The 13,015-nt window shown below is 29.5% G+C and overlaps 1 protein-coding gene across 2 annotated transcripts in view; it reads right to left on the bottom strand.

Moving 5' to 3' along the window:
- LOC117183100 overlaps positions 1 to 13,015 on the bottom strand; it is a 49,137-nt gene that overhangs the window by 3,571 nt on the left and 32,551 nt on the right. For both annotated transcript variants that reach the window (XM_033376267.1, XM_033376268.1), the window contains exons 16-17: positions 7,712 to 9,548; positions 3,805 to 4,542 (exon numbers count right to left, since the gene is read on the bottom strand). In XM_033376267.1, coding sequence (XP_033232158.1) covers positions 3,805 to 4,542; positions 7,712 to 9,548 — 2,575 coding nt within the window. The remainder of the gene's footprint in view (positions 1 to 3,804; positions 4,543 to 7,711; positions 9,549 to 13,015) is intronic.

The raw sequence follows: 13,015 nt of genomic DNA, 5'->3' as shown, positions 1-13,015 counted from the left end.
TATTTATTCATTTGATTTTTGATCTAATTTTCATAAAGATGAGATCCTTTGAATTCTTCCAACTTTTTTGTAGCCACTTTGTAAAAAGTTTATTATATTAGACTATTTAAATCTTAAAACAGTATTTAAATTTTCACTATTTTTACAATTTCTTCTTAAATAATTAACAAAATGTCTTTATCTCCGCTTCTTTTGTAGAGAATTCTGATTGATCTCAACCTATTCAAGAGAAAAAAATACAACTCTCATATAATTAATAATAAACAAACTTTGACAATCATCGAGAAACTTCGATGATACATTATACGACACGTGAAGCCATATCAGTTTCCTCTATCTCTGATTCTCGAAAACTATGAAAAGAAAATAAAGTAGAAAAAAAATCCCGATCCTAAATGAAATTCCTGGTTTTTCGCGATCTCCCCGTCCGCTAGACACCCTAGACATTCCAAGGAAGGTAGTTCTTTCTTAAAATTATTACTTTCTTTGTTTTTGTATGTTTGAAAGCTGTAAAATTAAAAAATGACTCAAATCTGAAAGATTTACTCTAAAATTGCAGAATTTTAAACCGGAGAAAATTAAATTTGAGGTAAAGACAGCAAAAAATAAAATGAACAAAACTCAACGCAAATGGAGGTGGATGGGTTGGGTTGAGAAGGAATCGGGTAAGTGTCGGCATCTGCAGTGCATTTGTCGTCGTACTGCATGGGTATGGGATGCAAAATCTATTTTAAGCCTAGTTTCTTCGACTGGAGTGCGAAAAAATAAAACTCATCCAAGAAATTCTTCCTAGTTGTTTTTCAATTTTGTTTTTCATTGAATGAATAAGCACTGCGTTCCAACAATTTAGCAACTTCCTCCGACTAATTTTCTCCAATTGAATTAAACGTCATAAACTTTGATAACATCAGTTTGCTTGGAAAAAGTGAAGATGAATTTTGGAGAAACTGTTTTGTGCAAAATCAATCTTTAAACTTTAAGCACAAATACTTTACTATTGTAACCGAACCCATGCAGTAATTAGGATAAATGTCAGTTCCGTTTGGAAGAAAGAGAATGAATATTTGGAAAAAATGTAATTTTATTTTGTGCCATTAGCAGATAAGAAATATCGCCTTTTTAGTCTCTAGCTGTAAATTCCCTGTACTTTAATATCACATTCAGTTTTCTCTCATTTCGAAAGATAGGGCTAGGACATGAAAACAGTTCATACAATCTATAAACACGATTTTGTTTCGCGAACTTTCACTTGAAAATCCATCTCATAAAAAAACAAAAATTCCTTAATACTTAGACTAAAACTAGAAGAATATGGTTTATATTTCTATCGACCTAACGCGTTCGTGGTAGTACGACAGTTGTCTTTAAAAAGAAAAAATACGGACTAGCAAGTCAAAATTTTTAAGCAATAAATGAAGGGTTGCAGTATAGACCTAGACAACCAACATTTTTACCGAAAATGGGCTTTTTGCATGCAAAATTCTTAAAAATCAAATACACGTGGTATTAAAAGGATCTCACCGAAATCTCATTTTTAATATAGTAATAAAAAGACTGATAAATCAAAACTAGATCACTGAATCTCTGTACTTTTCTTGGCTTGTTTTAATTGTAAAATTAATGAAAAAGTAGCTGGAAATTGAAGTCATCTTTGTTTATATTACTGCTTATTCCTTCTTTTTCGAAAAAAAAGCCCTTAAATAGTATTTTTTTCCATTCAATATCCTGCCTTCTCATTATGAACGATATTTCTCAACATTATTATCGTTAAATTATAAAAATATATATATACTTTTCTTCTTTTAGTAGACCTTTAATGATATATAAGAATCTTGAAAGCAATTTATTTGTCTTGTATTTCTATTTCTATTTCTACTTTTTCAGTTTCTTCCTCTTGACAATTATATTTTCATTAAAGATTTTAATCTTTGCTTACAAATTCAACAATTTTTTATCAAAAGTCATATTTTCTGGTAGAAAATGCAACTGTTTTTTTTTTTTGGTTTCACTAATTGTTGAAAACACTTTTTTTATTTTATTTTTTTTAACCTAAAATATAACTATTCCATTTTTGGACGAAAATTGGTTTCTTTTGTACTAAAAATGTAAATACTTGCGTAAAAGTTGAACCACTTTATTAAAAGGCATTTTGTTTTTTTGTTGAAGATTCATAATAGTTTTCTTCTTCTTTTCAGTTTAACTTATCTAATCTAAATCTAATCTAACTGCTGAGTTTAACTTGAGTACAAGTTGAACTACTTTCTGATTTTTTTAGTTTTTTTTTAAGGCGCATCTCTTTGGTTAAAAATTTACCTGCTTTGTTGGAAAACCGTATTTTTTGGTAGAAAACTAATCTGATTAGTTTGAAATTTCATATTTGGTTAAAAATTTAACCGGTTTCCAGAAAATTCATATTTTGGTTTAAAAATTCATTAGTTTGGATCCACTTCTTTTGTTGAATTTGATTATTTTCTTGAGCATGCATTGTATGTTGTTTAAATTGGTTTTTTCTAAGTTAAATTTTAACCTATTTATTTGAAAATTCATTTTTTTTTTAGGAAACTAATCTTCTTATTTTAAAATTTCCTCTTTGGATGAAAATTTAACTATTTTACAGAAAAATCGTATTATGGCTTGAAAGTTTATCAATTCGGATTTTTTTGTAATGAAAAATATTTTTTGAAAATTCGTTTTTGGTTTCAAAATTTATTATTTTTGGTAGGAATTCCATTCTTTTGTTAACTTCAATTATTACATCTGTTAAGAATTCATTTATGCAGGTTGAAAATTCAAACCCTAGGTTAAAAGTCAACATTTTTGGTGAAAATTTAATCATTTTTTTTAAAGTTGAAATATAAACTATTACATTTTTTGTTGATTATTGGTAATTAGATTTTTAATTATTATACAAAAGAAGATTTTCAAACCTCATGAAATTTTAACCTCCAAATTCTTGAATGGATTACTTGAAATTAGTTAGTTATTTTCCGACCAAATTCATGTTCTTCCAAATTAAGCAACTCAGTATCACGATGATTAGTTTTTATTTTTTGTGTTAACTGGAAATTAAACTTTTTGCATCAATCCGCAGCTATAACCTCTTCCAATGTTAGGTTCCTGTCCTTTTGGACTTATAAACTTCCACATTCTATTCCTCGGAACTGGATAAAATTTCTATAAAAACACTATTTTTGGCCTTTATTAAGAAACACTTCAGTTCAGGAGAGGACTTTTGTCTTTAAATGGTGATTTCGAATTTACAAGAATATTTTGTCGCTCTCCTGAAAAATTCCGATTTTGTTGCTCATCTATCTAGTTCTCTACTGCAACCCTTCAAATACCGTAACGATGATACCTATCGAGTATGCAATAATGGATATACTGACTTTACAAGACGAACATATAAGCCGGTCTATGAGGTAAAACGTAAAACTTAAATAGAAAGGTAATGAGATCTGTTATGCCTGAGAGAGTACGTGCAGAAGTGCAAAAGACTGATTAAGAACGCAGTACTCGCAAATCAGTGAGAAACAAACTGAAATAAGGCAAGAAGAAAGTTTTTTCAAACTATACAAATCTGAATTATCTGTAAAGGTGTAAGCTCTGTAAACGCCAAATAAATCTAGGAAAAATGTTCCAGAGACTTCTCGAAGAAAGCCTCTACGAACGCTAGTCATACATTAAAAATTTTCGTTTTCAAGTATCAAACTCGATGGTTCTAGTACGTTAACGCGGCTGCGTTCAAAAACAAATAAAAAGAAGCGGAAATTTACATGATAAAGTTTGATTATTGTTGTTTCTCACCAACGAGGTTCCAGTCATCCCCGCTTTGCCTCGCGCCATTTCCGCGCTTTTTCTTTTTCTTCCCCTTGCCGCCGCCGCCACCCCCGCTGCTGGAAACGGCCGCCGCCATCGATGCATTTATCGCCTCCCTCACCGCTGTCTTCGCCTGCTGAACCTCGTCTATCATCGGATCCGGATTCCTCACCTTCGTCAAGGTCACGCTCGTTCCTTTAATATTAATCCCGTTCTCGGGTATCGGCTGACCGCTCGTCACCTTGCTGATTTGTATGTTGGCAAGGTCGCTCAAACTCGTGCAATCCGGCGTGAGTCTGCTTCGCAGCTCGGCCAGACTCGAGGGAATAATGCCATTGGTGTGCTTTGGATTGGAATTGTTTGGGCTCGACTTTCCACCAGTCAAGTCGCCCTTGATGATAAAGTCTGGCTTTGGTGGAGGCGTCAATCCGGCATTGATAGCCTGTTGCAGAGCTGGACTCCTGATGGTGACCATCCCATTCTCAGACACCTTGATGATGGCTGCTTGCTGTGAAGCTGCTTCCATTTTTGGCGGACCGAAAGCTGGATTCCTGATAGTCACCATGTTTGTTTGTGGATTGTGCAGTATTCTAGCCGTATCCTCACTGTGATCCTTGTTTTGAGATATGAGCACATGCGTTGATGAGGGGCCATTTTGGGCAACGCTGTTTTTATTCTTCTTCTTCTTCTTTTTCTTCTTTCCACTTTGGTTTTCCTTTGACGCATCTGCAACAAAACAATATACATTATTTCGTAACAATCAAAACAAGTACAAGCTAGGGGGTCTACTCAAATCATGGAAGAAAATTCAACAATTGCAGATTTTTTCCAGGTATCTCAAGTTTCTTCCTAGCTAATCAACTCGAAATATGTATACAGTTTTTCAAGTTTATAATGAATAATGTTTTTTTCAGTTTTTAGGTTTAGTTTTACAATTGAAAAGTTTCATTTGCAAAGCTTTGACAATTTATATTACACGATTTTCTCAAATATATAAGCGCCATTGATTAATTAAATGATTAAGTAATACTGAAAAGATAACAATTCATTTCTTGAATTTCTGTCTAAAGTACCAAACAGTTGAATTTGGAACTAAAAAAGATTAGTTTTCAACCAAATAGTTAAATTTCAAACTTAAAGAAAGCAGTTTTCAACCAAAAATGCACCAGAAAAAGCAAATTTTCAACCAAACTGATGAATTTTCAATAAAAATGATAAAGCTCCAACTGCAATAGATACATTTTAAATAAAAAAAAATGAATTTGTAACTGAAGAGTTTGACTTCCAAACAAACAGTTTAATTTTCAACCAAAAAGATTAATCATTAAATAAAATGATAAATAGTTAACTGAAATACATTAATTTTCAACGAAAAAGATGAATTTTCAAAGATTTTTTTTCTACTAAAAATATGCTTTTTTTCAACCAAACTGATGAATTTCAACTTAAGTGGTGAATATGTAACTAGAATAGTTGAATCTAAACGAAAAATATCAAATTTCAACCAAGAAAATTAATTTCGAACAAAAAAACACGAATATTCAACAGAATAAATTAATTTTCAAAAAAAGATCAACTTTTAACCCAAAATTGAATAGTTGAATTTTCAGTTTAAAAAAATTACTGTTTAGCCAAAGAAATGAATTTTCAACTAAAATGATTAAACATTATATTTAAATAGTTACATTTTTAAACAAAGTGATGAATTTTCATCTCAAAGGGATGAAACCGGAATTTAAAAAGTTAAACTAAAAACAAACGAAATTTTCAACTAAAATGATGAATAATTAAGTAGAATAATTGAATTTTTAATCAAGAAAATAAATTTCTATAAAAGAAGACGAACTTTCAAATAAAAAAGATGCTTATTTAATAAAAAATTGACTAGTTCAATCTTTAGTTTAAAAAAATTAAAATTCAACCAAAGAGATAAATTCTAAACTAAAATGATGGAATATTTAACTGGAATTATTAAATTTTCAGTTTAAAAAAATGTTTAAATATAAAAAACGAGTTGAAAAAAATTAGTTACATTTTTACAAAAAACAATGAGTTTTCAACTATAATTATGAATTATCAACTGCAAAAGGTAAAAATAAAAAAATATATTCATTTTCAAATAAAATCCTTAAATAGAGTAATCGAATTTTCAATCTAAAAGATTAATTTTTAACTAAGAAGATTAATTTCTACAAAAAAACGAATTTTCTACTGAAAAGCATAAATTTTCAACAAAAAATTGAATATTTAAATTTTTTTATTAAGAAGTGTATATTCAAACAAAGAGATGAAAGTTTATGAAAATTTTGGGAATATTTAACTAAAATAATTACAGTTTCAGTTAAAAAATTAACTGTTTACAAAAAAAAAAAAACATTCAACAAAATAGCTTATTTTTCAATCAAAAAGATGAGTTTTAAATTAAAATATATCTTCAACAAAAAAAAAATTAATTAAAAAAAAAGAGTTTAACTTTCAACTACTGATTTAAATTTTTATTCCAATAAAGATGCATTCTTGATAAAAAATGAGTTGAGTTTTCAACTAAAAATTATTTTTTAGGCAAGAGAGAAAAAAATTGCAAAGGAACTGTTGAATTTTCAACCATGTATTTGAATTTTCAACGAAAAATTATAAATTTTCAACCAAAAATAGAATTGTTACATTTTCAGTTAAAAAAATTATTATTTTAAGCAAACAAAAAAAAACTAATTTTAACAAAATAGTTCAATACAGTGATATCATGCTGCTTATGCAAATGAATAATTATTGTCATTCAATTTCATATTAATAATGTTTTCCGCCGATTTGGTAATGACCCCCCCCCCCCCCCCCCCCCCCCCCCCCCATACCGAAAGTAACGAAGCCTTTAGATAAAATCCCAATTTTCAACAAAAAACCACAAATTTTTAATAAAATAGTTGAATTTGAATAAAAGGTTGAATTTTTACTTAAAAAGGACCATTTTCGATGAAAAATGGAATCGATATTTTCAATTACAAATCAAATTCAAGAATTCTCAACTAAAAAGTTAAATTTTTAAGAAAGAAAAAATTGTTTTTTTTTTTAATTTTTGGGAAAGTAATTCAACTTTAAAACCTAGTTGTTAAATTTTGATTGAAAAAGATGAATTTTTAAATAAAAAGATTAATTTTTATCAGAATTCAAAAATTCTGGACGAAAAAGTTTAATTTTCCACTAAAAAAGATGAATTTTTAAACAAAAAGATTAATATAGTATCGAAAAAGACGAACTTTGAATAAAACTTAAGAATTCTCAACTAAAAAGTTGAATTTTTAAGAAAGAAAAAAAAGGTTTTTTTCTTTGGTATAGTAGTTCAACTTTAAAACCGCGATGTTAGATTTTGAATCAAAATGATGAATTTGTAAACAAAAAGGTTAATTTTCTACCGAAAAAAACAAATTTTTTAACAAAATAAAAGAATTCTGAACGAAAAAGTTGATTTTTCAACTAAAAAGATAAAATTTTAAATAAAAAGATTAATTTACTAACAAAAAAGACGAATTTTCAATAAAACTCAAGAATTCTTAACTAAAAAGTTTAATTTTTAAGAAAGTAGTTATAGTTTGAATCTTCGTTTTTCAATTTTTAACCAAAAATATGAATGTTCAAACAAAAAGATTAATTTACTACCAAAAAAGGCCAATTTTTAATCAAATTTAAACATTCTTCACCCAAAAGTAGAATTTTAAACTAAAACATAAATATTTAAACAAAAAGGTCATTTTTTTTCTGCCAAAAACATTCATCATCTAGGAACGTACTAAAAACGTTATCATGTGTACGCCCGTTCACAACCCTGCTTCTGTGAGACTAAAGTGATAGTTTATATTATCAAAGAAGAAAAAAAAACGTTGACAGAAAAGTATCTTACCTTTATCAGTCGACTTTGGCATAAGATCTTGCTTAAGCTTTCCAGTGTCAACGACAATGACATTACCGCCATTCTGCTGATTGGCATAAGCAGACTGAGCACTGTTCATTGGGGCGGCGATGATCGTCGTCTGCTTCGGTGGGTTCGGCGGTTTAGGCTTCGGTGTCGTTTTAACTGGAAGAGATCTTGCAGGAGTGTCCACTTTCGTTATCGTGATGCCCGGCGGTAGCTTGAGATTCTCAATATTGATTTTAGAACTTGCACTAATGTCTTTAAATTGACTACTAAATGGTGAACTCACGCGTTCATTAATACCACTCTGAACATCAGCAGTTAGCGGCCTCTGTTGTTTATTACCTGAATTCTGCTGCACTTTACTTTGATTTTTCTTATTATCAGTCTTATTCGTGTTCGACTTATTATTTGCATTGTTGTTCGTATTGTTATTACCATTGTTATTACCACTGCTATTAACATTCTTATTGTTCTTTTTGGCATTCGTTTGATTATTCTTATTTTGCTGCTGCTGCTGTTGCTGCTGTTGATGTTGCTGCTGCTGTGTCTTTGTCTTCTTATCAACCACTGCGTTATTAAGACTGGTCTGCTTTTGAACCAATTGTATTTGAGAAGATGAATTAACTTTATTTTGTTTTTTGCTGGTGAGATTCTGTTGCTGATTCTGCTGTTGATTCTTATTCTTGTTCGAACTATTCTGCTGCTGCGAAACATTCTCTTTATTTTCGGTATTCTTCTTATCCTTTTTCGATTTCGTAGCTTTTGTTTCTACTGAAGCCTGCTGTTGCAACTTGAGAGGTTCAACTTGTTTACCACTCTTGGTCTTTTCATTTCCCGTTTGTTGTTTTACATTCTTATTATCATTTCCCTTCGCCTGCTGTTGCTGTTTTACATTAGATTGTTGCAGTTTGTTATTCTGCTGCGTCTGGTTGCTGTTATTAACCTTGCTATTGTTCGTATTGTTACTATTGCTGTTATTGTTACTATTGTTATTGTTGCTGCTGTTGTTAGTATTGCTGTTGTTATTATTTTTACCTTTGTTCTTCTTTTTCTTTCCGCCACCACTCTGACCTTGGTCGGACTTGGTGGATTCTTTAGTTTGGCCATTCACTAGAGTAAACAATACCTTATCCTGCGCGGGTGTTTGGCCTTTGAGCGTTATTGTTACAGTAGGCTCGGCACTACTCGACTCCATAACCCTCTTGATCGTCACAATCTGCAGATGGTTATCAGTCTCTTGCTTAGCCTCTTCCAGTTTCCGCCTTTCTCTTCTCAATTTTTTCCTTTCCTTCTTAGTTAACAAGGATTCATCTATGGCTATCGGCTCTGGCGGAGGAGGAGTCGGAGGAGCTGGAGGAGGTGCAGCCACTTTGCCGCCCTTTTTACCACCCGACTTATTCTGTGCCTTATTCACCTTATTATTGCTTACTTTCTCTGTCTTAATACTATTTTTTGAGCTCTGATTCGAACTGAAAACTCCATCGACCCGGTCGACAGAGACTGGACCTTTAATTTTTTGATTCGTATGAGCGACACCTTTCGTCTTGGCGTTGCTCTTACTAGAGACACTTATGTTACTGGGAGCTTCGTACTTGTCTTTTTTCTTATTCTTAATATTACACTGCTTTAAAGCGGTTAACACGATAGGCGAGGATGCTGGGAGGATCGAAACCTCGGGCAAGTTCCGATGAGACTGCAGCCTGTGAGGCATAGGTCTTTGAGGATCGACAACAGTGATAGTCACTTCCGGCGTCTTTTTTCGAATTTCTATCAACTTCTGCCGTTCCTCTTCGAGTCTTTCTTGTTTGAGTTTGTCTTCAATCTAGAAGCAAAAAAATTACCCTTAATAATTCCTCTTTTTTTCTAAATGTCAAAACTTCTAACTTTGGAACTTCAGCATTTCATATAATATTTAAATTTAAACCAGAGGCGGACTAGACAATTTTTTAGAGTTAAAGATTTCTGAAAAATTGAAAGATTTAAAGGGATTTCGACAGATTTTAAAGGCTTCACTTACTTGACTACGGTCAATAAAATAAAAAAATTCTAACTCTAAAGCCAATAATTTTTCCATTTGAAGTAACAAAAACTGAGCTGCAAATAAATTTAAGCAATTTTAAGCTAGAAATATTAAAAATTGAACGATTACATGTTTGTTAAACACTGCACACTTTTTAAATTAAAAGTTAAATTACTCTCATTGTAAATAGTTTAAAAGTTTTTGAAAAGCTTTAAAATTGTATTTCAAAATCTTGAAACATGTACGCGTTGTTTTAGATTTATTCAATTTTTAAATTATTTATGAAGTATTCCATTTTCCTGGGAATCTTAAGAATTTTTTTTATTGTTTTGAAGCCTTACATAATTCTTAAAAAGCTTCTAAATTTTTTGTTCGAAATCTGCAAAAATCTATATTTTGTTTTGAATTAGAGCGTGGGCTATTTGCACCAAAATGTCGGTATAAATAGCCAGATTCTGTCGGTATTCGTTGACACTTCGTTTAAATTATTTGAAGTAATTTCAAATTTTGAATTAATTTTGAATCTTTTCAGACCATCTAAATATCTCTTCAACTTGTTCTCATTTTTTCTGGGTAATTCAACGATTTTACTTGTAAATTACATTATTTCAAATAGAACAATTGAAAGTTTCAAAATTGAGTCTTGTGTTTAGTTCTAAATAAATTTGGTTTATAATTACTGATTTTACAAGATCAATAAAATCTTTCTAATTATTAAGCAATTGTTATTTTTCTTCATTCAAAAATGACAAGTTTCAGACTAAACAAATATTTTTAATTTAATAAAAGACTTTAATAATTGAGCTGCCGAATCGATCAAAGACCCATACATTTGTTCAGCTCGAGTGGGATGAGCTCTCATAGTTTTCAAAATTTGTAAAATAAATTATTAATCACTGGTTAATCCTTCATTTATAGTTAAATTTTAAGAATCACTATAGTTTAAATTCACATTTTGTCAACTAAAAAGTTTTTTTTTTTAAATAAAAAAATGGTAGATTTCAAACGCTAATAATTTTTTATTTGTCGAGTCTTTAAAACTGCATTAAAGAATTTCCTTGAATTTCTGAAATATTGGAGGATTCCATGGAATTTATAAGATTCTAACTAATTTTCAAAAATTCCAAGGGATTTCCAGATATTACACAGATTTTCCAGGGCTTTCAAGGAATTTTAGAATATTTTAGTGGATTTCAAAGTATTTATTTACATGAATTCAGGAATTTCATCAGACTTTAAAGATTTGAAGAGATTTTAAAAATTGTTAAGCTTTTTATTTTCAAATTTTTTAAAGTATTTTAAAGATTTTAGAACATTAAAAAAAAATCCAAGGAATTTTCAATAGGTTTCAAAAATTTAAAGGGATTTCAAAGATTTTAGGGTATGTTAAAGGATTCCAAGGGGGTTTAGAGGATTTCCAAGTATTTCAAAAGATTTATACGGAATTTCCACGGATTTCAAGAGATTTTATAAGATTTCCGAGAAATTCAATAATTTTAAAGGATATAAAAGTTAATTTCTCGGGATTTCAAGATATTTTATAATATTTTAATGAATGTCAATTCATTTACATGAAAAAAGGGACGTGTCATCGGGTTTCAACGATTTAAACAGATTTTCAAATATTTCAAGATAATTATTCCCAAAATCTTAAAAAATGCAATACGAAAATTGTGAAGAGATTTCAAAGAATTTTAAAGATTGTATGGTATTTTAAAAGATTTCAGGATAGTTTCAAAATGTTGAAGGAATTCCTAGGTTTTAAATAATTTAAAGGGGTTTCAAATACTACTAAGAATTTTCAAAGGTTTAGAAAGGATTTTATAGGGCCTATAAGATTCTACGATACGTAAAAATATTCCATGGGATTTTCAATCGATTGCGACAATAAAATGTCCAAAAATGTATACGTATTTGAATGTTGTGCTCTGTTTACAAAAAAAATCCGAAATTTTTGTATTTAAAACTCTTTTCTTTTGATTATAATAGCGTTTATCAACTTATTTCAAAATTCGCTGGAAAAGTCAAAAAAGGTTTAAAATTAAGAAGCTGGCAGCGGTTGTTCTGAAAAAATCAGAAATCGATTTTCTCAAAAAACGCGAGCTAAACCATTTACAAGATATCGTCATTATTAAATTACAAGCTGAAAAAAAATTGGCAACAAATTAAAAAGTGGGTTTTTTGACAAAACTATTTTTAATTTTTCGCAGAAAAACCACTGTTATTTTGTTAATCTTAAACCTTTTTTCAATTTTCCGGTGGATTTTGAAAGAAGATGACAAACGCTATAAGAATCAAAAAGGTACAGAGGTTTAAAGAAAAATTGGCAATTATATTATTATTACATATAATTAATTATTAATTTGACAAACAAAGCACAACATACAAATACGCATAACTTTTTGGTAAATTTTGTATTTATTATTTTTTTTTTTTTTTGCAAATCAGAAAAATACATATCGCCTAATTTCTTCTAAAAAACGACCCTGTCTGATTTGAAATTAATTCGGTCTAAAGAATTTAAAAAGCTCTTAAGGTATTTAAAAACATTTTCTAGGATTTCCGGAAACATCAGACTTCATCAAACCTCAGCGATTTCAAGATATTTTATCGGATTTCAACGAATTGTCAAGATTTGAAGTGATTTTCATACAATATTTCAAGGTTCGTCAAAGAATTTCATAAGCATTAACTGTTTTTAATAGGATTTTGAAGATTTCAGGGTTCTTTTTCATTTTTTTTTCAAGTTTTACTGCGAGCGACCCTCGATTCAAAGTGTCATAAAACCAAACGGATATTGTATTTGAATTTGTATACGTTGCCAAAAGAGTTCTTAAATTCCCGAGAATTTAAGTTCAGGTTATATAACCGAGAATATGACAGAATTGAGGAGAATTTAAAAGAATTAAAGAATTTATGATTTTTAACAATATTTTTATTGTTCAGATTATATCAGCGGTTGAATAAAAATTATTTTCTAGCTAAGACATAGTCGGAAATTAAAGTGTTTCATAATTTTGAAATGTATTAATGTATTTCAAACAACAAAATGTTTTTTCTACTTTAAAAGATAACTTTTTAACAAAATACTGGAATTTTCAACAAAATAACTGAATTTTTAACATAATAGTTGAATATTCAACCTAAAAAGACAAATTGTCAACAAAAAAGTGTCATAGTTTATATTTTATTAATAAAAGAATTAAATTTATAAAACAAAAGAAAATAATTTTATAACCGAAAAGACGAATTTTTAAAAAATAAAGATT

This window comes from Belonocnema kinseyi, chromosome 2 (genome assembly GCF_010883055.1).
Source record: "Belonocnema kinseyi isolate 2016_QV_RU_SX_M_011 chromosome 2, B_treatae_v1, whole genome shotgun sequence".
NCBI lineage: Eukaryota > Metazoa > Arthropoda > Insecta > Hymenoptera > Cynipidae > Belonocnema > Belonocnema kinseyi.
Note: the sequence above shows the minus strand (reverse complement) of the source record. Positions and strands in the feature narration are given on the sequence as shown.